The 25170-nt window shown below is 60.1% G+C and overlaps 1 protein-coding gene across 1 annotated transcript; it reads left to right on the top strand.

Annotated features, from left to right (window-relative positions):
* Positions 1–800: 800 nt before the first annotated feature.
* Positions 801–25170, top strand: PIAS4 (protein inhibitor of activated STAT 4). Its single transcript, XM_067734199.1, has 11 exons — positions 801–938; positions 5905–6331; positions 17480–17564; positions 18274–18315; positions 18670–18760; positions 18872–19000; positions 19100–19205; positions 21820–21893; positions 21984–22144; positions 24169–24299; positions 24636–25170. Exons 1-11 carry the CDS (start codon positions 912–914, stop codon positions 24902–24904), a joined length of 1542 nt encoding a protein of 513 aa, XP_067590300.1. The 5' UTR covers positions 801–911; the 3' UTR covers positions 24905–25170.

Raw genomic sequence — 25170 nt, 5'->3', positions numbered from 1 at the left:
ATTTTTAAAAATACCGCACAAACATACTTACCTTGATAACTGAGTCATTTGGGGCGCTGTCTTAATTTTGCCTAATTCTTGCCCTGAGATTGATCATCTCAAGGGATGGGCCCTGAAATACACGTTTCTGTCCTCTTGCTTCCAGGTTTTGACACACGAAAGTTTGAGTACAGCGGCCCGTGGGCACTGGGGAGCCACGGAGAGCTCTTGAGCAGGGGAGTTTCCGGTTAGTGCAGATTCCAAAGGTTTACTGTGGGTGGGGAGGCGGAACTAGGGGGGCGGGGTGGGGAGGGGCGGTTCGCCGGCATCCCGGGAATTGGGCAGGGGGTCCGGCATTTCTCCTCCAGGGGCCAACCAAGGAGGTGTAGCGCCCGCGCTCCTTCGGCCGCGCTGGGACCCGGATGTACAGTGCGCGGGTCGCCCGGCCAGCCGAGGCTGCCCCGCGTTGCGCTCCAAGGCGGCTCACTGCACGCACTGGCGGCCGCTGCGCGGGCCAACCGTCTCCTCCCCCCACGTCGCCGGGCGCCCAGTCACGCACCTGGAGGCCGCCTCGCGCCGGGGGCCGCGGCACCTGGCTGCATTGTTGTCGCCTCCGCTGTCTACTCCCTCCCCAGACAGGACTCAGCACCCACCCCCACCTATGCCGGGCTCGTGCCCCTTTAAGAAGCCAGACGCGGCCAGGGGTGGGCGTGGTCGCCGCGAGCGAAGGGGGGGCGGTGTCGGGCCGCCCTGATTGGCCTGAGGCCCGGGCGGTGGCCGCGCGCGCCTGCGCAGTGCGCGGTCGCGCGCGCCCCGGGGAGGAGGGCGCGCGGGTGCTAATTGGCCGCGGTGGCGGCCCCGCCCGCGAGTGGAGGGTGATCACGTGACGAGACGGCTGGGGGCTCCCGGCGCGGGGGACGCTGGTGGCCAAGATGGCGGCGGAGCTGGTGGAGGCCAAAGTGAGTGAGCGGCGGCAGCGCCGGCCAGGGCGGGCGGGGGGGCGGGGGCCGGGCGGCCGGCCGAGGCCTGCGCCTTCCGCTCGGGGCCCCATAGTGCGGCCCGCCCGCGGCTCGGCGTCCGGCTCCCTCGCCAGCCCCTGGCCCCGGGGCTCCGGTTGCGGGCGGGGCGCGGGGAGGCCGGGGGCGGGGCCCCCCAAACCTCACCCCAATTTTCGCGCCAGGGGTTCAGCCCCCAGGTAGGAGGTTGGGTTCTCCTACCTCCAGCTCAAGCGGTTGGGGTCTGGACCTTCCTAAGAACGGGCACAGGGCCGCGCCTCCCAGCTTGAGGTACAGTCCCCCCGGACAGCATGACTGACTGGACTGCTCGTCCACTCCTCGAGTTCGGCGCTCTTTGGCCTGGGGGAGTGTCTGCGCCTCCCAGCCCCCCATGGTACAGTGGGCTGGTACATCTGGGTCTCAGCCTCCTCGCCTAGCTGACCAGGCTGGGGTTGGCGACTCCTGCCCAGAAAGGTCCCCTGACTTTTCTGCCACCGTTTCCACCATCCGGGGTGATGAGCTGGGGTCCTGAACTGCCCCCAAACACAGTGTGTCTCTTGGGGTCTCTACCCCAGGCTAGGGTTTGGAGCCAATATTCAGCTCCCGCTCTGGTCCCAGAGCCCCGCCCCCCTCCCGACACCCTCTTCACCCCGGAGTGCGCGCGGCGATAACAGCTTGCCCTCCCCGATGGGACTGAGCCCTGGCCCCTGTGTCGGCGCCTTCCTAATAACTCTCCTCTCAGCCTTGGGTCTTGGGCTCTGCCTTCCTCCTCCCTCTATCCTCAGGACAGCATCTGTGCTGCTTTGGACTGTTCCTGGGGTCTCTGGACCCCACACTCGCAGGATCAGACTCCCATTTCCAAACCTTGTCTGCTTCCCTTATACTCTACCCCATCGTGAGTCTACTGCTCAGATCACACTCCCTTCCCACACAGCCCCCAGAACCCCTGCTTTAGATCTGTTTATGCACCCCAGCTCTGGCATCTGAGGCACCCTTCTCTTTTTGCCGGTCTCTTACGTCGGTCCTTGGAGAGTCCCTGGCTGGTTGCAGGGTAGGGTATTTAGGAGGGCGATCACGTGACGGGACAGCTGGGGGCTCCCGGCGCTGGGGGACGCTGGTGGTTAGTTTCTAGTCTTTCTCCCCCGTATTCCTGTTTGGGGTCCACATTCCACATCCCATAGATGCCACCTCTTCAAGCTTGGGGCCCCTTTTAATCCTCTTGGGACTAAGCTGGGAGCATCCCTCTCCCGGGGTTGTATCTTCTCCCAGATGCCTCCCCGAGGTGAGGCTCCAGAACCCTTGCCCCTGACTAGGCTAGGGTTCTTCCCGGAGAAGTTTACTCAAGGCCGTTGATCCCAGGGAGGTGGGGGACCGGACCTTGCAGGACCAAGACACCGCCCCCTCCCCCTGCTGTTCTCCCCTCCCCAGGGTCCTGACCTGTAAATGTTTTCTTTCTGTTGCTCCTCCCTCTCCTTACATCTCCCTTCCCTTCCCACTGGGATCTGAAATGCGGCCCTCAGGGTTCTGTGATTATAGGGTATTAGCCCCATTCACCCCTGAGTGCCCTCTCCATATACCTGCATCACACACATGGCTGCCCCTCTCCGGAGTTTTGAGAAATTGAGACTTGCCCTAGAGATGCAGAGGTCTGAACTCTGCCAGCCCAAGGCAACAACCTGCGGCCTGAAGTCCCCTGGAGCCCTGAAATTTAACCTCCTCAGGCCGCTGTGGGGCTGTGGCTCTGGGCGCCCACCCCCACTCCAGCCAGAGAGTAGGATCTGAACTCTTATATCATCCAGGGCCTTGAAATATGATCTGATGAACTCTACTTCACCTTCCAGTGGCTGGGGCCCCCCTCCCCAATTAGATCAAGTTGACCCTTTTTCAAGTGCTCTAAAACACGAGCCTCGTGAGCCCAGCCTGCTCCCATCCTAGGGAGCCTTCTTTCTCCTTCAGTCCCTTGCTGTCACTGTGGAGTGCCTACCTGTCATTGAAATGTCCCCCTCTTTTAGGTGCTTTCCCAGCCTTTTGTAGCGAGAGCCGGAGACTTTGTCTTTTGGGGTCCAGAATGGGCTGATCCGAGGGGAGAGCGAGGGGCTTGTTGATAAGCTTAGAAATCTGAGACACTCAACCTGAGGCCCCTGGGAGGGGCTTGGGGGTGGGGGTGGGGAGTGGTCTGGGAACTCCCTGAGAGGGTGTGTAGCATTCTGCACAGAGCTCTTAGTTCCTGGAGAGGCGCCCCTGTTAAGTTCAGCGCAGCTGCTGTTTCTCCACACGGCTCCGAAGGAGCCCAGAGTTGAGGCTCTGGAAGCCGTTGGGGCCTGGCGCTGTTTATAAACACAGATCTGAGGGGCAGGCAGGTCAGGATGAAGCCGCGGCAGGAAGTGGTCTGCGCAGCACTTGGGGCTTCTTCCTGAACGTTTGCACCCTGCTTGCGCGGCCCCCCCTCCCTTCCAGTGTCAAGGGCAGGCTCCTCGGTGGTGGCAGCTGCTGAGAAATCCGAGTCATGAACATATGGCAGCTCGAGGGGTGTGCCCCGGGATGCGCGTGCATGAGGCGGCTCCGGATGGCCCCAACCTGGTGGAAGGGGTAGGTAGGGGCAGGGGCTCCCAGGGGCAGGAAGATGTGCTGTGGTCAGACTCTGAAAGGCCAGGCCCACCTGCCTTTGGCTCCATGGTGGGCGGTCAGCTTCCATATGACATTGCCTCTCCCCTGGAGCGCCTTGGGGCTCTTCCAGAAGAAACATCTTGTCTGCAAGCCTTTCTTCTCTGTTCAAGGTAGGAAGTCAGGCCGAGGGAGGCGAAGCCTCTTTGTTTTCAAGTGTTCAGACTCTTGGAGGGCCAGCAGACTGCTAGGCCCCCAAGCAGCGGGTATACTGGGGAGTGAGGGGCTCCCAGGCAGCTGGGTGTGAGTGGAAGTAAGCAGCTTCAGGAGCCCGATGGCCCCGAGTCCAAATACTGCTAGCCCTGCTGCGGATGCACGGGGAGGCCTTGGGCCAGCTGCTTACCTCTCAGAGCCTCAGTTTTCTCACCTGTGTAATGGGCACCAGTCCTTGTGAGATTAGTGGCCATGAAGGCCCTTGTGCTTGGCATTGGTGGGCGCTCTCCGTCTGCAGTGCAGGAGTAGGAGAAAGACCCTGCAGCAGGAAAAGCCTCCCCCTCTAAGCTTTGCAGGCAGGATGGGGCCTCCCCGCACCTTTGTCTGTGTCATGTTGGGCCCGTCAGACCCCTCTGCCATCAGCAGGAGCCTGGCGCCGTACAGCTGGAAAGAACGTTAGAGTTCCCATCTTGTCCAAAGTGCGGAGAAGCCTGACAGCAGACCCAGGGTCATCTGGGAACCTAGGGCAGGGTCTGGGCTTGAACCTAGGGCTCCTGACTCCTGGAGCCACGATCAGATTCCACAGCTCACTCTTTGACAGCCCGGAAACAGCAGCGCCTTGTGGCACGTAACCAGCCTGGCAGGGGGTCCCGCCCACCTCTGACCATCAGACTTTTTCTAGTTGAGTTTAAGTGATTTATTGGTTTCTTTGGGTGCTGTCCTGCCCCAGGCTCGCCAGCTTTCCATGTCCACTGTCATCGCTTGTACTTTCTCTTTCTCCATCCCCCACCCCGGAAGTGTCTTTTTCCCACCACATTTCACTCATCACAGGTCAGCTTCAGGGTTTGGCACGGGTGGCCCCCATACCCCGCTGGCCCATCCCTCCAGGATACTTTGCTTATGTAGCTTATTGGGGAGCCCAGAGGGTCACGGAGGGCAGGCCACTGCCGGCCAGTCCCACAGAAAACACTGGGCTCCACTGCTCTCTTGTATTTGGTCTGATTTCGTTGGAGGGGCCCTGCCAGGTAATAGTGGCCAGTCATCACTTTGCCACGGGTCAGTTCATAGCCTCTGTGGCTGCTGGATCCCCGCGCTCCTCTGTTGGGGCTGATCCTGCCCCCCAGGGGACATTTGGTGATGTCTGTGGGACGTTTGTGGTCGTCACGACTGGGGTTTGGGGGAGCTCTGGCATCGAGTGCGCGGGGCTAGGGATGCTGCTCCACACCCCACCATGCCCGGGATGGCCCCAGTGTCCACAGCACCAAGGGGAGGACGCCTGTGGGGGGGACCAGCAGACGCTTTGACGGCCTCGGCAGCGCTCAGCTGAAATCAGTCGGTGCTGGGGCAGCCTGGTAGAGAGGAGCCACCCCGGCTTCAGAGTATGGTTTGGATCTTGTCTGTAACTGGAGCTCACCCCAACCTGGTAGGGGTGTTTGAAGGATCAGAATTAAGTGCATAATCACACGCCCAGCTCAGTCCCCGGCAGGTGAGTCAGTACTAAGCAAGCGGTGGCTACCATGCTCCAGACCAAAGGGAAAATGTGTTTGTGGCCGACCTTGGTCGAGCGCTCACTCTGCTTTACGTGCATCGCTTCATCTGATCCTTCCCACATCCCGATGAGGTGGACCCGCCATCCTCCCTGATGAAGAGGCCTAGGTCAGAGAGGCCATCAGTGTTCTCAGCTGGAGCGCGACTGAGGCTGTTTATGGAGAAGCAAGATTCCCAGTTCCTGCCCTGGGGATGCTTTCAGGCTTGAAGATGGGAAAAGAGGACCTAAAATAGAAGCAGCTGGGGGTGGGGGGGGTCAGTCAGACGAGCTTTTGCTGCGTTGGTGATGCTGAGGAAGGTTGGAGGGGGAGGACGGGAGCAGGGCTGAGCGGGGAGGGGGCCCCTCAGGGGAGGGCAAGGCGGCAGCCTGAGCACAGGCATGGAGGTGGGACCAAGCCTGCCGGTGGGACTGGGGCAGAAGCTGCCGCCTCCTCCTCCTGGGGGCCCCAGGCCGGCCAGCTGCTAGCAGGGTCTCACTTCACTGTCCCCCCAGCTGGCCCAGGCAGTCCCTCACCCCAGCAGCGTATCCCTCTGAACCTGTGTGTTTGTGGTTGCTCTTCCCCAGAACATGGTGATGAGTTTCCGAGTCTCTGATCTTCAGATGCTCCTGGGTTTTGTCGGCCGGAGTAAGAGCGGACTTAAACACGAACTTGTCACCCGGGCTCTCCAGCTGGTCCAGTTTGACTGTAGTCCTGAGCTGTTCAAGAAGATCAAGGAACTCTACGAGACACGCTACGCCAAGAAGAGCTCGGAGCCCGTGCCGCAGCCCCACCGGCCCTTGGACCCCCTGACCATGCACTCCACCTACGACCGGGCCAGCTCGGTGCCCAGGACTCCCCTCACGGGCCCCAACATTGACTACCCCGTGCTCTACGGGAAGTACTTAAACGGACTCGGACGGTTGCCTGCCAAGACCCTCAAGCCAGAAGTGCGCCTGGTGAAGTTGCCCTTCTTTAACATGTTGGATGAATTGCTGAAGCCCACCGAGCTGGGTGAGTCCCCGCCGCCCCTGTGGGCGGCCCCACCTTCTGAGTTCTCCCAGCGCCCAAGGCCAGCCAAGCAGCCAACCCAGAGCATTTTCTGGGGAGCAGCAAGGGCTGAGGGGCTGAGGGGGGCTTGTCCCTCCCAGGAAGCACAGGGGCCACCTTGGGGTCCTTGAATTAGTAACCTGTTGCCATGTAACAAGTTACCCCAATCCCAGTGGCTCGAAACAGCCGACACCTCAGTTTCTGAAGGTCAGAACTCGGGAGCGGCCTGGCTGGGTGGTTCTGGCTTGGGGTCGCTCAGGGGGGTCACAGTCCACCTGTCGGCTGGGGGGCTGCCTAATCAGTAGGCTTGACTGGGGCTGGGGGCGGGGCGCTTACTCACGTGGTTGCCAGCTGCTGGCTGGAAACCCCAGTTCTTGCCGCCTGGGCCTCTGGGGGCTGACTGAGTGTCCTCCCAGCATGATGTGGTGGCTTGCTTCCCTCGGAACCATGATCGGGGCAGGGGGGCTGCGGTGGAAAGAGGGAGAGAGAAAGCATGTGCACCTGTGTGAGTGCATGACCCCACTGGAAGCTGAGGGCTCTCTCGCAGCCTCAGCTTGGAAGTGGCATATCTTCGCTTCTGCCACATTCCACTGGTCAGAGGAACCAACTCTGGTGCAACGTGGGCGAGGGCTCCACCATGCTGGACCACCAGGAGGCGGAGGCACTGGGGGCCACCTGCAAGGCTGGCTTCTGTGGTCTTACTCCTGGTGGCGAAGGGGCTGGAGGTTCGACCTTCCCTCCCGCCCCCTGCGGAAGGCTGTTTCCTAGTAGGTAGCCTGCGGGAGTGACCTCGGTCAGCGGGTTCAGGCCTGTCAACATGGGCCGGCCCGTCAGCACATGGCCAGGTGTGCCTCTGAGAGGCGGGGTGCAGTGCGGATAGAGGAGATGATGCCGGGGAACCTTGTCCTCGTTTCTCTGTCCCTTACGTTGACTGAGGGACAGGCCTGCTGTGTATCAGGCCTGTAGCAGCCCCCTCCCACCCTGATGACAGGGCTGGGAGTGGGTGTCAGCCTGGACTCAGCCTCAGATGCTGCCCTGAGCTCTGGGGCCAGGACACCAACCAGCCACAGCTTCCTGGGCCTCCAGGGCTCCAGAGAGCAAGTGGAATGCGATGGGGCTCCTGTCACCCCTGAGGTTTTACCAGGTGCCTGAATGTTCCTGGAGACCCCTCCTGCGACTCATCACCCACCCAGTCACACAGCATATACCTGAGCACCTGCTGGGTGGGCACCCATCAGGGGGTGCAGCAGGGAGCAGACAGAGCCCCCCACCCTTGTGGAGGTTCACTTCTAGCACCCCTTGTTCAGAGCCTCGGGGTGCCCCTAGCCTACCCACGCTGTGGGTCCTGCTGCCCGTCACAGTAGGCCCTGGTCGTGAGTCGGTCCCTGTGTGCTGTGGCCGAGGTCACGGTCCCTCCATGCCCCCACCCGCCGTGCCCTTGGCCCCGCGGCTCAGTCCCTCCCAACCGTGCTGACCCAGCAGCCTGCCTTGATCGTCCAGGGGGCCCTTGTCTGCACACAGGCTTTAGCTCCAGCCCCGGGCGCGCCTACCGGCCCCCTCCGTCCTGCCCTGGGTGGGGGGTGGGGGAGGGATGACGGCTCTCTCCGAGGGCCTGTGGCTCCAGGTGAGGCTGTAAGAGGTGGAGGAAAGTGCTTCAGGTGCTCCTGGCCCTGGGGTCTGAGGCCCCACACTCTGGCCCGGGGGCTCCGCCCTCCCCCGCCTTCTCTCTGACACCAGGAGGGGTTTCTCGCCAGCCCCCAGGTGGGGGGCAGGTTGGCTCACCAGCACCTATCGTGGGGGTGACGTGGCAGCACTGGGGACCCAGGGCCCCTTCCCGAGTTTCTCCAGGATGACCTTCCCTGTCTCTGCTCCCGCAACCTCGCTCTAGATGCCAGGACCCATCCCCCTGCCCCCTCCCAACCTCCCCAGACCTCCCACCCCCCCTGCAGGCTTTGGAGTCTCAGGCCTGGCTGGCTGGCTGGTTCTGGAGGTCAAGCTGAAGATTCAGACTCCTTCCTAAGGACTCAAGCACGATCTTTATATCAGGGAGGCTGTGTTTTTACAGGGAGGCTGCAAGGTGGGCTTGGGAGACTGCAAGGCGGGCTTGGCGCTGGGCGGGGGCCTGGGACTGGAGGTGACTTTGAACTCAGGGCCGGCAGCCTCCCTCCCCTGCCCGGACCATGGGCTTCCTTCCTGCCCGCAAACATGCAACCATTCCCGCCCCACAATGCATCACTTTGCCCTGAGCCCCCAGGGACCCCAGTCACCTGATCTCCGGGAGAGTCTGCTCCCCTGTCTACACCAGGAATCACTCTGCTCTTGGCTCAGAACAAAGAGGCCAACCCCACCCTGCCTTTGCTCCCACCCACTCCCCTGCCCCTCTCCCAGGATGTACCCTTTTCCCGAGACTCCCATCTCCTCAGGGACTCCCTGGGGGCTGCCCAGGTTCCTGGGGGAGGCCTCATCGAGCGCTGACGGTGGCCCTGAAGCCATCTGGTCCCTGCTGTTCCAGCACCGGCAGTTCTGTCCGCCCACCCCTCACCCTGGGCGCCTCCCCACAGGGAGTTCTGCAGCACTGGCATTGCCAGGAGCCACCTCAGGAGGCTCTAGCCAGCTTCCCCTCCCCCTCACCCCTGGTCATGCCCTGCCGACCAAAATGAGGCCCAAACAGTCTGGTCCTATTTCCCCGGAAGAGCCGCAGGCAGGCTCCGGGATGGAGACCGCGCCAGGCAGACAGGAGACATAAATCACGTGGAGGGGAATGTTCTGGTTGGGGGAGGGGAGGGGAATAATAGAGCCACAGACAGGGAGCTGGAAGGACCTTAGGAGAAAGATGATCCACTCCAGCGGGGGCTGGGGGTTGGCACCCAGAAAGGTCAGGAGACTAGCCCAAGGTCACACGGCATCCTGAGGGAAGGGACTCCGGGGCCGCGTGCTCAGCCATCTTCCCTCCTCTGACCCCCTCTCTGCGCCATTGGCACCTTGCTTCCCTGTGGGGAAGCCCTGGTACTGAACCACACGAAGGTTCTGGACCTCAGGCCTCTTCTCAGAACAGGGAGCCCAGCCATCTGGGCCAGGCACCCCCGGGGGCAGAGGCGCTTGCTGCTCACCCACAGCAGAACTCAGAGGGACCGGGGATGCAGTCTCGGGTCCAACACTGCTGCTTGGGGCTCAACCCTCTTATGGCCGGAGGGTCCCCTAAGCCTGGCCACTTGGGGTGTCAGCAGGCAGAGGCTGAGTGTCCGCTCTGGGAGGCCCAGACCTCAGGGCCAGGGAGCGTGGGGGAGACGAGGTACCATCATGAGACTCACCACGGGCAGAAGGAAGGAAACGCGACCTGTCCCACCGCTGCTCCCCGAGGCTCCCGGTGTCCTGTGGCCAGCGCCTTGTGGGCTGGGACCACTCCCGTGGCCCAGCAGGGTGAGCAAGCTGCCCCCCAGTTCTCCTTATGCTCCAGGACGTGGTCGGCGCTGACTCTGGTGGAGAGCCACTGGTCTAGCCCTGTCCCCACTGGGCAGGGCCAGTGTATCAATACGTCCCTCATTCAGGCTCCGAGCCCTTTGGCTGGTATTGCCCAAGCAAGGTAGTGGGGTCCCTGACCTGGCGAGTTTTGCCAGGAAGGTGCCCTAGAGGTGATTAAACGGTGACGGGCGAGGAATGCTCCGGTCAGGGAGTGCAGGGTTCCCCGGGGGCGGGGGGGGGGCAGGGCGCTGTCAGTACCAGGAGCCCCCTTATTGTGCATTTGTGGGGAGGTGGCAGTCAGGAAACCTTCCTGGAGGAGGTCACAATCCTATTGAGACCCAAGGGATAAGTAGCAATCAAGCCGGACAAAGGGGGTGGGTGGGTGAGTGTGTTCCAGGCAGAGGCCCGGTGGTGAGAGAGCTCATGAATGGAGGCCATTGTGACCAGAGTGTGGTGTGCCGCAGGCTGGGGAAGGGAGAGTAGCCTGGACGTGGGTGGCAGAGGCCAGAAAAACCAAGATCGGTGGGGCACGGGGAACGGTGGTGGCCGACTGGGCTGTCCTGAGGGCTTCCCAGGTCTTGTTCTTTCGCGTCCTTTCTGAGGTGGATAATACCCCTGCGGCAGGCCTGCCTGCCGCCCCACAGCCCAGCGTGGTACCCACCAGGCCCATGGGCTGTCTGTGGCATCCAGGGGCAGGTGGCCTGACCCACTGGGCTGGCTGGGCCTCCCCTGCCCATGGTGGTGGGAGGGGCTCCATCAGCTCTGCAGCAGGTGGGTGCCTTGGGGAGCACCCAGCATTACCTGTGAGGGGGCCCTCAGGTGGGCGTGTAGGTTGTCCCAGGCGAGGCCTCCAGCCCACCCCAAGTCCTGCCAGAGGTGGCTCACCTCCGCCTGCTGTGATCCCCCGACTTTGTGCCCGCCCCTGGCTTTAATCTGCCCAACCTCCTTCCTGGTGTCTTCCCCACACACTTTACCCCCAGCAGCCAGAGGAAGCTTTTATTTTTCTTAATTTTTAAATTTTTTATTATTTTTTTAAGATGATTACTTTTTTTTTCAGTATTTAATTTTTTATTTGGCTGCGCTGGGTCTTAGTTACGGCACGCGGGCTCTTAGTTGTGGCATGTGGGATCTAGTTCCCTGAACAGGGATCAAACTCGCGCCCCCTGCATTGCAAGCATGGAGTCTTAGCCACTGGACCACCAGGGAAGTCCCCAGAGGAAGCTTTTAGAATAGCAGCTGGTCACGTTCCTCCTCCCTCCCCTCACCTCCTCTCTCTCGCCTGGCCTAACCCTAACCCTAACCCTCGCTTACTCTGCTCCAGCCTTCTCCAGCACTCCGGGCTTGGTCCTGCCCCAGGGCCTTTTCATGTGCTGTTCCTTCTGTCTGTCACACTCTTCCCAGGACACCCACATGGCCCTCCCTGCCCCATCATCGCCTGATCTACAGCTCATCTCCTTCACCTCCTTACCACTCTCTCCACCTCTGGGGCCTTGCTCCCAACCCTGGCATTGTTGATCGCCTGGGACTGGCTTGTTCCCCACTGCATCCAGAGGACAGAGTGAGGTGGAGGTAGGTGAGCAAAGGCTTGGAGATGAGGAGCAGCCTGAAGGCTGCAGTGAGAAAGACATTGAGTCATTCCTTCAGTGCTTGTTCCTCCCGTAACCCCAAGAGCAGGAAGTCTGGGTTCCTCGCCTCGTGAGTGGAGGAGCTGGGATTCGAACCCAGAGCCCTTAGTTGGGGCTTGTACCCGTCCGCCCCCTCCTGTTGTGAGGCCCCTGCGCCCAGCCTGGGGCACCTGTTTTCCTGCCTCCTCCAGGACGCCCCCCGCCATCACCACTGGGGCCAGGCCTCAGCCTGGAGGAGGGGGCCTCGGGGGCCCAGGGGCAGGGGCTGCCTGCCGAAGGGCTTCAGGCCAATGAGAGGAAGTCCCTGCTGATCAAATTCTCTTATTTTTTTAAATTAAAAAAAAAAATTATTATTTATTTATTGATTTGGTTGCGCCGGGTCTCAGTTGCGGCAGGCAGGGGCTCCTGAGTTGCGGCATGCATACTCTTAGTTGCAGCGTGTATGTGGGATATAGTTCCCTGACCAGGGATCGAACCCAGGCCCCCTGCATTGGGAACACAGAATCTTAACCACCGCGCCACCAGAAGTCCCCCGATCGAATTCTTAAAATGTTCTTTTCTTTCTATTTAAACTTTTGTAAAAATATGTGTTCATCATAGAACACACTGGTTAACAGCGATGAAGTCACGCGTTTGTTCTTGTCGCTGCTGCCTTCTGTCTGCGTGTGCAACCTGGGATGTGTGGTGTGTCCTGACTGCTGGTTTGTCAGAACACCCCGCCCCCCCACCCCAGTATGTGGTGAGCACCTGCTGAGGTCATTAAATACTCGTCCCTGGTGACAGTTTGCAAGGCTGCCTGGCAGCCGCCTGCGTGTGCCAGGCCCTCTTTCGGGGTCTCTGATTGAGCCTGGGGGCTGAGTCCCTGGTCCACTGGCTCCTCCTGGGATTCCAGCTCCCTGAGGACCTTGGGGCAGGGGTTCTCCCTTTAGTCCCGGAGAGGCATTGAGGCTGAGGCCTTTGGGTGTGCTTGGGGCTGGGAGGGCATGTACCTCATCCCAGCCCCCAAGCCGCCTGGCAGGGGACCCCCATGGCCACCCTGCTGTGCAGCATGGGTGACAGGAGAGGTAGTTTTGGTTCTGTGTCCACGACGAACCAAAGACACGGGAAAATTGTGTTAATTCTTAGGAGGTGAGGGTTTGGGAGAAAAATGGAGCCTGGAAGGAGGTTGGGAGTGCCAGTGTCGCTGATGGGTTGGGGTGGAGGGTGCAGTTTTTAGATACAAGCACTCGGGGAAGGCTTCATTCCAGTGGCATTTGCACAGGCTTAAAACACACCAGGGCTGTGTAGATGGTTGGGGGAGGAATGTTCTGGAAGAGGGGATGGCGAGTGCAAAGGCCCCGAGGTATGTTCTTGGCAGGTGGGGAGCACAAGGAGGCGCCCAGGGTGGCTGCGGTGGAATCAAGGCTACCAGGGCTGGGGACAGAGCTTCCCCCGAAGCCCAGAGCTGGGGGGAGCCAGGAGACCGGCAAGGGGTCTTCATACTGATCAGATGAGCACTGCGGGGGAAGGGACCTCCCTGGGCGCGTTCGGAAATCCTCAACAACGGGATTGGCCAAGGGAGCTGATAGTGGGGGTGAGGGTGAGGGTCACGGACTCCGCCTGAATCTCAGCCCTGAAAGCTGGAAGGGTGGGGCTGCCACTGGTGGTGGATGGCCCAGGTCCGGGTTTGGGGGACCCCTGCCCGCTGTGTCCCAGCTGAGCTGGCAGCTGGCCTCCCACTGGCCACTTGGCTTCCTGGGGGAACAGTCGGCCACCCCAGGCTGATGGCACAGCAGAAAATCGGGATTCGGAATGCATCCCCTGCCTCTGCAGCAGGCTCACCTAGAAATAGGAGTCCTTCCGGGAAAGGGACTGCGCAGCCAGTTCTTCGGCAACCCCTCTCGCGGTTTCTGCAGGAAGAGCTCCTTGGCTGGCCGGTGCACCGTCCCCTCCCCTGCCTCCCAGGGGACTCTGTGGTGTGGGGGAGTATTTTTTTTGGCGGGGGGAGTATTTTTGACACGCCCCCCCAGGCTTGGCGGCCCAGCTCAGATGTTGTGAGACCCCCTCCCCCCATAAATAATTGCCCGGGGCTCTTCGGGCGGGTCTGGGCGCATCTGCAGGTAGCCTACGTTCACCCCAGCCCTCCAGTTAGCCAGCCCTTCTCAGGGGCCCCAACCGGGTCTCCGGAGGGACCAGCCCTCCCTCCACAACGAGCAGGAACTGGCGGCAGCAGTGTGGCGGTTTCAGCAGCCACCTCTTCCTGAGCGCCAGCTCCGGCCCCAGCACTGTGAACCCCGAGAAACTGGTCCCTTGCGTGGAGGGCGCACAGGCTTGGGTGGGGATGGGGGCGTGGCTGAGCAGAGCTGGGGTACGAACCCCGGCCCGGGAGCTCTGGCTTCTGAGCCCGAGCTGCTTTTAAATTCAAATTGTGTTTCCTCTTTAAGTAGCCTACCCAAGGCCGCGCTTTGGAATTCAGAAGGTTCTGAAGCAGGGGTGGGCCGACCAGGCCTGGGCCCAGCCCCAGGGCTCCCTATTGTCCGCCCCCCACCCAGGCCGCGCCAGGCGGGTGCGGGCTCGCCCTCACCGGCAGCTTTCATGGTACAAGGCAGAGTGGGGACGTAGAGGCAGAAACAGTGTGGCTTGCCGAGCTGAAAATATTTACACTCCAGCCCTTTGTAGGGACAGTTTGCCCACCACTGTCCTAAAGGGTTTGCAGTATAAAAAGAGCAGACGCCTTACCTCCCCCGGCTCCAGGGCTGCGGTAGTGGCCACTTCTGGCACCCACCTTCCCCAGAGGCGGCTCTTGCACAGACCCCCTCCTTGGTTTTGGTTACACAAATAGCAGCCTGAGGTACACACTGCTCTGCACCTGCTCTTTCCACTTAAAACCATCTTGGGGATTAGTCTCTGTCGGAGCACAAAGAGCTGCTTAATTCGTGACTCCCTGTGTTCGCGGGAGCATAGTATTCCTCCACATAGGGCCTGGAGCCGATCTTCCTTTTTTGGCTGCGCCGGGTCTTAGTTGCAGCACACAGGATCTTTGTTGCGTCATGTGGACTCTTAGTTGCGGCATCCGGGGTCTAGTTCCCTGACCAGGGATCGAACCCGGACCCCCTGCATTGGGAGCACGGAGGCTTAACCAGTGGACTGCCAGGGAAGTCCCTTGTTTAGTTTTGGTGGGGTTTTTTTTTTGGTTTTGGTTTTTTTTTTGGCTTCATCAAATTTATTTTTAAATTGAAGTATGATTGCTTACAATCCAATATTAATTCCGGGTACAACACAGTGACTTGATATTTTTATTCGTTACAGAATGATCATCACTTCTCAGTGTAGTTTTAAAATTTTAAACATTGAGGTATAGTTTACATACAACGAAATCCACAGATATTTAGTGCGTAACTTGAGTTTTAGAGAATGCATGTGACCGAGTAACCCCAATGCCACCAAATACAGAACATTTCCATCACCGTTAAGTTCCCGAGGGGCCCCCCTCCCAGGCAGTCCTTGCCTTCCCCCAACCCCCAGAGGCCGCCTCTCTTCTGAGTTCTATCACCATAGATTAGTTTTGCCAGTTCAGGAAGGTGGTATAATGCACACGCAGCATGTACTTCTCTGTGTCTGCCTTCTTTGGCTCAGCTTTGGGGCTTCAGATTTGTCCGTGTCGATGCATGGACTACAAGCTTTACTGTATGAATGTACCACAGCTTGTCCATTTGTTCTTCCGTTGTGGGGCACTTGGGTTGTTTCCAGTTTAGAGCTGCCAGGAATAAATTAGCCAGGCGTTCTTGCACAGGTCTTTTTGTAGACATACTCCCATTTAATTGGGAAATAGCTAACAGCAGATTGCTGGTTACAGGGTAAGTGTATGTTTAACTTTACTAGTCATTGCCCAACAGTTTTCCAAAGTGTCTGTACCATGTTACAACCACCCCTACCCCCAGCAGAGAGTCCTGGTTGCTCCAGGTCCTTGTCAACACTTGGAATTGTTGGTCTTGTCATTTTAGCCACTTTAAGTGGACGTGTGGAGGTTTTCAACCAATCTTGCACTCCAGGGCCAGATCCCAGGGGCCCTGGCTGTTCGCTAAAATTTTGTTAAGGATTTTTTACATCCACGTTCATGAGGGATATTCAGCTGTGTTTTTCCTTTCTTGATGCATTTTTGTCAGGTTTTGGAACCAGGGTTATGCTGGCCTCATTAAAATGAGTTGAGGGGCTTCCCTGGTGTCGCAGCGGTTGAGAGTCCGCCTGCCAATGCAGGGGACACGGGTTCGTGCCCCAGTCCGGGAAGATCCCACATGCCGTGGAGCGGCTGGCCCGTGAGCCATGGCTGCTGAGCCTGCGCGTCCGGAGCCTGTGCTCCGCAACGGGAGAGGCCACAACAGTGAGAGGCCCGCGTACCGGGGGAGGGGGGGAAATGAGTTGAGACGTGTCCTTCCTCCTCTAGTTTCTGGAAGAGTTTATTTATTTATTTGTTTTTGGCCATGCCGCACATCTTGCAAGATCTCAGTTCCCTGACCGGGGATTGAACCTGGGCCCCGGCAGTGAAAGCCCAGAATCCTAACCACTAGGCCACCAGGGGACTCCCTGGAAGAGTTTATATAAAGTTTATATGGTTTCTTCCTTAAACATCTGATTGAATCCACCAAGCTGGACCTGCAGTTTCCTTTGTGGAAAGGTTTTTAATTATGAGTTCAGTTTTTTTAACCGATAAAAAGCTTTTCAAACTTTCTATATGTTTTGGTGCCAGTTTTCATAGTTGGCATCTTTGGAAGAGTTTGTTCATTTCATCTAAATTGTCAAATTCATTGGCATGAAGTTACAGCCACCTATTGAAGGCTATAGAATCTGTACTGATGTCCACCTTTCATTCATGATAGTTTGTGTTCTCACGATCTTATCATTCAGTCTAGCTAGGTATGTATCAAAGAACTTTGGCTTTGTTGGTTTTCTCTGTTGTTGGCTTTTTGGTTCATTGACTTCCATCTTTATCTTTAATTTTCTCCCTTCTAATGGCTTTGGCTTTTAGTTTGGGCTTCTTTTTCTAGCTTCTTGTGGAGGAAGCATACATCATTCATTTCAAACACTTTTCATTCTTTTTTAATAGAAGCATTTAAAGCTATAGCTTTCCCTCTCACAACTGCTTTAGCTGCCTCTCACAAGTTTTGGAGTATTGTATTTTCTCGTTCAGTTCAGAGTGCTTTCTGATCTCGCCTGGGCTTCTCAGTACAGTTATGACTGAGAGTGAAGAGCCAAGGTCTCCATCCCCGGCAGACTCCATCCCCTTCACTGCCAAGGTCTCCATCCCCGGCAGACTCTCTCCCGGCAGACTCTCACCCAGTGCTCCATGATGGCAAGCAGGGCTCTGTGTGTGCTGTCCCTGCTGCCCTCCTCACACCTCCCGCTGTGAGCCAGGCCAGGCTGCTCTGTGACTCTTATTTTGTGCACTTGGAGGTTCACTGCCAGTTCACTTCCATATCTCCTTGGACAATCCGTGAGTGCCAGAGGCAGGACCTTGTTCAACTTGTCCCCATTCCCTCTGGCAGTGCCGTGCTGAGAACTCATTACATGCGGGGCCTGGGCCGAGTGCTGCATGGTTGGGTACATGGCTCACCAGATGCCTGGAACAGCCCTGGGAGTTGGGGACAGAGTTGTTACTGGCGTCTCACAGACCTGGAGAAAGTGGCTGGCCCGAGGGCACGCGGCCTGGTGTGCTGCATCCTGCTGGCCCAGCAAAGCTCTTCTGCCCCCGCCGAGCAGTTCTCGGTCCTCTTGAGTAGATGCCTGAGCCCCAGAGGGCTGAAGAGGCTGCTGCTCCCCGAGTGGCCCTCAGTGGGGGACATGGGGGGGCATGACTGCTCCCTGAACCATGGGCTTTGGTTCTCCTTACCCAGGAAGGGGCAGGATCCCCCAAATACATCCCACCTGGTGGGGCTCAGCTTCCCATTTCCTACTTCCCAGTCTGAAGAGGGCCAGGCCTGTAGGAATGACTGTGGTCGGCGCCCTCGCCAGGGAACAGACGTGACCCTGCCCCCAAATTTGTCTCCAGTTCCACAGAATAACGAGAAGCTTCAGGAGAGCCCGTGCATCTTTGCCTTGACGCCCAGACAGGTGGAGCTGATCCGGAACTCCAGGTGCGCTGTGCCCACCCCCTGCCCGCCTCTGTGGCAGCCCAGGGCAGCCTTCGCCAGGCCCGCAGCAGACCCTGGGCTCAGCGTGGCGGGGAAGGGTGGCCCCCACCCCGTGCTCATGGCCCGCGCATTCTCACCACCTTTGACCCACAGCCCCAAGGTGGGCCAATCGTCCCCCTTTAACAGGGTCCCCTCCTCACTGCTCCGGACATCAGGGTCAGGGCACGTTCTCTGTGGGGTGTGGAGCAGCATCCCTGCCCGCACCCCCTTGACGCCAGGAGCACCCCAGTCGTGGCCACCACAGATGTCCCCAGACATCCCCAGTGTCCCCTGGGGGCAGAGCTGCCCCCGGTGAGCAGATGAGGGATGCAGGCTGGTTCCAGGGCTCTGACTCTGCTCTCTGAGGCCTTCAATCTCCAGCTGAGATAGAAGTCACCATTAGGGTTGCCATTCCTCGGGCACAAGGCCCACACCCACCAACCCTCTTACTATCTGTACCAGCCCCCCATTTTCCAGATAGAGGCGGTCATTTGCCCAAATCACCCGTGAGTAAATGTCAGGAGAGAACGCTCTAGGCAGTACCCTTGGCCTTCGGTCGCCATGGGAAGGAAGTAGTGGGTTAGTCCGTCTGGCTGGTCCCCCCAGTGAAGGGTCAGAGGTGGCTGCTGGGCGCTGTCCTGCTATTGACCCTCCCCTCCTCCCCCCGGCACAGAGAACTGCAGCCTGGGGTCAAGGCCGTGCAGGTCGTCCTAAGGTAAGCCCAGGTGTGGCCCAGGCCCGGGGGTGGGTGGGGACACGACCCTTGCCCACCTTCCCTTCCTGTGAGAGAGAGAGAGAGAGAGAGAGAGAGAGAGAGAGAGAGAGACACACACACACACACACACACACACACAGACACACACACACACACACACAGACACACACACACACACACACACACACACACACACACCCTCTGCTATCTGGCCTTGTCCGTGGGTACACCAGCACGCAGCCCCACTCTAGATACGGGTCCACCCTCGCCCCCCATCTATCCTCCCCGCCCCTCCCAGCGTGCCCTCCGCTGCCCGAGGTGCCCGTGGCCCTATGGTCCCCGGTGTCCTTGCAGAATCTGCTACTCAGACACCAGCAGCCCTCAGGAAGACCAGTACCCTCCCAACATCGCCGTGAAGGTCAACCACAGCTACTGCTCGGTCCCGGTGAGTGGGCCCCCCAGATCTGCTGTGGGGGCGAGGCAGAGAGTGCAGAGTGGGGCGGGTGGGACACATGGAACACCTTGTGATGGGCGCAGCCATGGTGTCTGCTTCCAGGGCTACTACCCCTCGAACAAGCCAGGAGTGGAGCCCAAGAGGCCGTGCCGCCCCATTAACCTCACCCACCTCATGTACCTGTCCTCGGCCACCAACCGCATCACCGTCACCTGGGGGAACTACGGCAAGGTGAGCAGGCCCTGGAACTCCCTCCCTCTGCCCTCCCTCCCCTGCCCACCCCACCTCCATTGGCGCAGCCCTGACTCCGCTCCCCTCCCCCACCGCCAGAGTTACTCCGTGGCCTTGTACTTGGTGCGGCAACTGACCTCCTCGGAGCTGCTGCAGAGGTTGAAGACCATCGGGGTCAAGCACCCGGAGCTGTGCAAGGCACTGGGTGAGCCCCGGGACTTTCTGCACTGCTGGGTGGGGCTCCCCACGGTCCCTGGGGGTGGCCATGGCTCCATCACTGCTGACCCAATTTGCTGGGCACAAGGCACAGGCCTGATCCTCAGGAGCTTGTTGCCTGTGGGGGACCTGGACCTCCCCGGGTCTGGCCATCACCCTGGCGGTTGGGGAGCTCTGGGAGGTCTCTGGAGGATACAGAAGGAGGAGGGGGAGCCAGGCAGCGAACCATCAGTGCAAAGGCCCTGAGGCAGGGATGGGCTGGGTGTGCCGAAAGCCCCCCAGTGAGCTCCGTGAATGGGGCGAGGAGAGCCGGGGTTGGTGGGCGAGGAGGCTTGGAGGGCTTGCGGGGGCGGGGGGAGAAGACCCCAGGTGATCAGCTTTCCAGGCGGGTGCTTCTGGCGGCTGTGCGGGACCGAGAGGGGGCGGGGGCCAGCTTTCAGCGGGAGCGGAGGATGGATTCCCAGTGGAGGCACACGTGATGATGAGGGTCTGCACCGGAATGCTGAGATCATTGGTTTTTTTTCTTTTTTGTACTTTTAAGAACCAGAAAAAAGGGGGTGGGGATACGCAGAGCATTAAAAAACCCCAGAAGAGCCACTCAGACGGGCAGATAGAACCTTCCTGTGTCCTGCCCCGGGGGCTGCCTACCACACAGCGGGGGCTCAGGAGTTCCCTCTCTGGTCGCCTGGAGGCCCTTGCGGGGTGCCTTCTGACTCCATCCTCACTGCGGATGGATCCAAGCAGTGGGGCCTGGCCACGTCCCAGTCTGACCAGTGGGGACACTGAGGCCAGTGTGGCAGAGTTAGGGCTCTGTGACCCCAGGACCTCAGCCTAGGCACCCTGCCCTGCAGCCTGCCTGTTTCCTCAAATGGCCCTTTCTTCGATCCCCCCCCCCCCACCTGCCCGCTTGGCAGGTTCAGGCATTGGCGCAGGACTGGGCAGGGCTCATCCAGGCACCCGTGGGCCCCAGGGTGGGGACGGGAATGGGGAGGCCTGGCTTAACTCCTCCGTGACCGGCCTGGAGCCAAGGCCTGGGGCAGTGCAGGGGCCGCGGCAGCATATGTCGCAGCTCATGGGAAGCCCAGGCCCCTGCTGGGGTGGGCAGGGCCTCCCCTCTGAAGCAAGCCCCCAGCTTCCTTCCCACAGCCAGCTCAGGCTGGGCATCGTGCCTGCTGGGTTGCTGTCTGCTGGCAGCTGGGAAGTCCTGTTCTCTGTCTCACTTGAACCCTTCCTGCTGCACGTGCCCTCCCTCTATTAGGTAGAGGAGGACTGAGGCCCTGCTTTGAAGCATGATATGCACTGCACCCGTCCTCAGCTGCCCAGGGTCTTTTTGAGGGGCCAGGGTCTCTGGGTCTACCATTTATCTGCACCTGTTAGCCAGAGATGGGAGCCACAGGGTGACTGAGGACAGTAGGGGCATTGAGGGGGTGGGAGGACAAGCTGGCAGGTCACCCTCGACCCCGTGTGGGAGGCGGAGGAAGGCTCTCTGGAGGAGGGGACGCAGGCGTTGTATCAAGGAGGGAAGGGCAGTCCCATCGTCCAAGACGAGTGCCCTCCACTCTGCAGGGCCCGGGCATAGTCCCGAGCCATCTGGGGATGGAGCTGAACCGCTGCCCCTCTCAGGTTGGTTGGCCAGCCTCCCTGCGCCCCCTGCAGGCCCATCCCCAGGGCTGCAGTGGGCCAGTTTCCTTCCAGGCTTTTTTCCTCCACCTCGTGGGCTCAGCGTGCCGTGGCTTTATGGTGGGTGCCCGCTGTCTTCTGATCTGTTAGAGAAGCAGACTCGGACAGTGCAAGGGAGCTGTGCTCGTGGGCTCACCCGCCCTCTGAGGGTCCCTGGTGGGGCTCTCCTGGCCTTGGGGCGTCCCAGCCCTTGGAGTGGTGCGGGAGGTCCTGGCGGTTTTCATCAGAGCGAACAGTCACAGCAGGTGGCCGACGGCAGCTCTTTGTTGCCTGGATCTTTCCAGAAAAGGGCAGTCTTGTTGGGGGGCTGGCCCCCCTCGTTGTGCACCCAGGTTATTGTCAAAAATAAATGTCTGCTGCCGAGGGCTTTTTTTCTTTTTTTGTCTGCATTGGGTCTTCGTTGCTGCGCGCAGGCTTTCTCTAGTTGCGGCGAGCGGGGGCTACTCTTCGTTGCGGTGCACGGGCTTCTCATTGCGGTGGCTTCTCTTGTTGCAGAGCATGGACTCTAGGCACACGGGCTTCAGTAGTTGTGGCACACGGCTCAGTAGTTATGGCTCGCGGGCTCTAGAGCGCAGGCTCAGTAGTTGTGGCGCGTGGGCTTAATTGCTCCGTGGTACGTGGGATCTTCCCGGACCAGGGCTCGAACCCGTGTCCCCTGCACTGGCAGGCGGATTCTTAACCAGTGCGCCACCAGGGGAAGTCCCTGCCCAGGGCTTTTTTTTAACATAGATTCTCCTCGTAGTCCTGGGCCCTGGAGCTAAAGCATGTGCCTCATGGTCCTGGGAGGTGAATATGGGGTGCTCACCGTGTCTAGCTGAGGCAAGGGGTGCTGAGGGTGTTCACTGCTGCCCTCCCGAGCATCTCTGGCTGCTGGGAAAACCTGCCCCTCGGCCCCGCTGACACCAGCCGCCCCTTCCCCACAGTCAAAGAGAAGCTGCGCCTGGACCCCGACAGTGAGATTGCCACCACTGGCGTGCGGGTCTCCCTCATCTGCCCGGTGAGTCGGGGGGCGCGGGTTTGTGGGTGCGGCTGGGTGGACAGTGCTTGCTGCGCAGCTGCTCACACCCATCACCTCCCACCCCCACAGCTGGTGAAGATGCGGCTGTCGGTGCCCTGCCGCGCGGAGACCTGCGCACACCTGCAGTGCTTCGACGCCGTCTTCTACCTCCAGATGAACGAGAAGAAGCCCACCTGGATGTGCCCGGTGTGTGACAAGCCAGCCCCCTACGACCAGCTCATCATCGATGGGTGAGTAGCTGGGGCGCACGGGGGCCCCACCGCCTGCCAGGCTGTGCTGGGCTTGGCCCCTTGCCTGTCTGGGCCTCTGGAAGGAGGAGAGGGGCCATGCAGCTTCTGAGGCTTCCTGGGGCATCCGGGCTACCCAGCAGCACCCTGTGGCAGCTCTGCAAGCCCTGGGCTACAGAGAGAGGTGGGTGTCAGCCCTGTGGGACTTGTCAGGGCCTTTGCTGTTTGGGTGGCAATGGCGTAGCTTAGACTTCAGAAGTGGGGCTCCAGATCCACGAGGTCCACTGTTGCTCCCCACGTCACCTTGCGTTTTGTGAGTCTGTTCCTCCCCCATGTAAAACAGGGACCCGAGAACCCCTAGCTTCCACCCTATTGCACAATTCAGGGAGCTGCTTCTCAAATGGCGTTCAGCAAAGGCTTGATCACATCCTCCACATAGGAAGGTGAAGGGGACGCACGTCTTCCCAAAACTCTGACCACCTTCTGTTGGGCCCTTTCCTAGGTGACACCAGCGTGCGGCCAGGCTGTCCCCTGAGCCTAAGCAGCAGGCCCTCCCCATGCCGCAGGGGGGACAAGGGGAAAAAGGCCATTCTCCCTAAAAGGGAAACTTTGCTCTGGTCTTAAGTTTCCAGAAACTGAGCCCAGCACCTGACTGACTGGCTCCTGCCAGGCGCCAGCCACACCCACTTCTGTCCCCAGAGCCGGGGCTGGGGTAGGGAACCTGGTGGCCCAGGCAGGAGCGGACCATGGGGCAGCCCTAGACCGCTGGCTGCATGGCCCCCGCCCGCACACAATGGCTGAGGCGCGGCTGGGGTGTGTGCCACGGGGAAGGGGGTAGCCCTGACCTGCAGTGGCCGCGTGTGAACTGTCCCCACGATCGGGCACTCGTCTCCCTCTGGTCACTGCCCTCGAGGTCTCAGAAACCCTCCCTCCCAGCCGTCCAGGGAGGTGGACCTTGATCATCCTCTCCTTACAGATGAGGAGACAGATTCAGAAGGGGTAGCCACCAGCCCAGGCCCCCAGCTCACAGGTAGCCAGGCAAGGACTTCAAACCCAGCCTGACCAGCTCTGAGCCTGGGTCCCCTCCCTGGAGGAGCCGAGCAGCCACCCCAACGCTGTCCAGCCTTGGGGTGGAGTGAGGAGGCCCCTGGGGCCGGGCACAAGGGCTGGGCCTGAATGGCAGCTCTGTTCCCAGCCTGGCAGCTGTGCAGCCCAGGGCCCGCCTTCCCCGCCACAGGCCTAGAGCAGGTCACTCAGGCCCGGGTGGTGGTAACTGACAGCTCTAGGGACAGATGGGGCTGGGGCTGGGTAGTGTGACTGTGCCCCACACGGACTGCCATTCCATCAGCCCATGCGGCCTGGGTATAGCCAGGGAGGCTTCCTGGGGGAAGGGTCCTTGGGTCGTGCATTTATTCCACAAGGCCCTGCCACTTGGTTTCTGGCCCTTAGCTGGGTGGCTTCGGGGTCAAAAGGACTCCATCCCAGACCCTGCCTTCAGGGAACTCCCAGCTGGACGTGTGGGATGGGAGGACCGAGCCAGAGACAGACACTCCTGTTGCTTGTGCTCTGTTTGGAGAAGAGGAGCAGTAGAGTAGGGCTTTGGAGGGTGAGTAGGAGTTTTCCAGGTGCAAAGTACGTTTCAGGCAGAGCTGTAGTCATACTGTGGTGACCCTCTGCCGTACTATGGCAGAGCTGTATTCATACTATGGTGATGGGGCTGGGAGGGGCCCCGTCTGCCACAGAGGGTGTCCTGGAGAAGGCCTCCCTCCTGTGTGATCATGACTGAGGTGGTCAGAGTCACCTGGAGGCAGGTGCAGTGTTGATGCTGAACGAACGCTGGGGGCTCTGGTGTGTCCCTGCTCCCGGTCTGGCATGGGCCCCCGCCCCGAACCTCAGGTCAGCAGGTGCGGCCAGTGCTGTCCTGAAGCCACTTTTGGAGAGCAGGAAGTGGCTCAGTGAGCATCCCACCCCCAGCCAGGGGAGCAGGGTGGGGCCCAGGAGTCAGCAGGCCCTCCTCCTGCCCCCAGGCTCCTCTCCAAGATCCTGAGCGAGTGCGAGGATGCCGACGAGATCGAGTACCTGGTGGACGGCTCGTGGTGCCCAATCCGTGCCGAGAAGGAGCGCAGCTGCAGCCCCCAGTGCCCCATCCTTGTGCTTGGTGAGGCCTCAGCCGGGCTTTGCCCGAGTTTCTGTTCCCAGAGTTTGCCGATTGCTGAGTTTGACTCTATCCCACCGCGTGGCCTTTTTATCTGAAACGCGACCGTCCCGGTGGAGTTGATCCCCCTGGAGCGGGGCGTCTGAGGTGGTTAGTGAGCACCTGCTGTGTGCCGGGCCTCATCCAGAGCACGGGAGAGCCGGTGGCCTGAGGCCACCTCGCTCTGTCCTCCGAGGTGTGCTGCTGCACAAGGCTGTCCCCGCCCCTCGCCGGCCTTGATTTCCTTTCTCTGCGGGTCACCTACCATCCTGAGCATCTGTCCCTGTCTCTCTTCCGCAGGCACCTCGGATGCTAATGGGCTCCCAACCACCCCCAACGTCAACGGCGGGGGTGGCAGCGCGCTCGGGGGCGCGGGCGGCGGGGGCGGCGCGGCGGGAGGTGTGGAGAACGGGAAGCCAGGAGCTGATGTGGTGGACCTCACGCTGGACAGCTCGTCGTCCTCGGAGGAGGACGAGGACGAGGACGAGGAGGACGAGGACGAGGACGAGGATGGCCCCCGGCCCAAGCGTCGCTGCCCCTTCCAGAAGGGCCTGGTGTCGGCCTGCTGACCGCTGGCCACCGCCGCGACCAGCCGGACACTCGACTTTCCTGGTGCTCACCACGCAGAGGGGCGCAGGCGGGCCTCGGGCACAGCGGGAGGAGTGATTTTTGTTTTTTTTTTTTCTTTTTATTGTTGTTCATTTTGTTTTTCCACCCCTTTCCCTGGCTCCTGGCACCTGTACCTCTGGACTCTCCTATCGGAGGATTAAAAAAAAAAAAAAAGTAAAACGACAAAAAAAAAAAAGTCAAAAAAAAAAAGAAAAACAAACAAAAA

Source organism: Pseudorca crassidens, chromosome 3, assembly GCF_039906515.1.
Source record: "Pseudorca crassidens isolate mPseCra1 chromosome 3, mPseCra1.hap1, whole genome shotgun sequence".
In the NCBI taxonomy this organism is placed as follows: domain Eukaryota; kingdom Metazoa; phylum Chordata; class Mammalia; order Artiodactyla; family Delphinidae; genus Pseudorca; species Pseudorca crassidens.
Note: the sequence above shows the minus strand (reverse complement) of the source record. Positions and strands in the feature narration are given on the sequence as shown.

Excerpts from the sequence above, each read along its gene's own strand:
- PIAS4 (XM_067734199.1), top strand. The coding sequence starts at position 912 with ATGGCGGCGGAGCTGGTGGAGGCCAAA. Across the intron at positions 17,565-18,273 it reads GAGCTGATCCGGAACTCCAG|AGAACTGCAGCCTGGGGTCA; the intron begins GTGCGCTGTGCC and ends CCCCCGGCACAG. Across the intron at positions 24,300-24,635 it reads GTGCCCCATCCTTGTGCTTG|GCACCTCGGATGCTAATGGG; the intron begins GTGAGGCCTCAG and ends TCTCTTCCGCAG.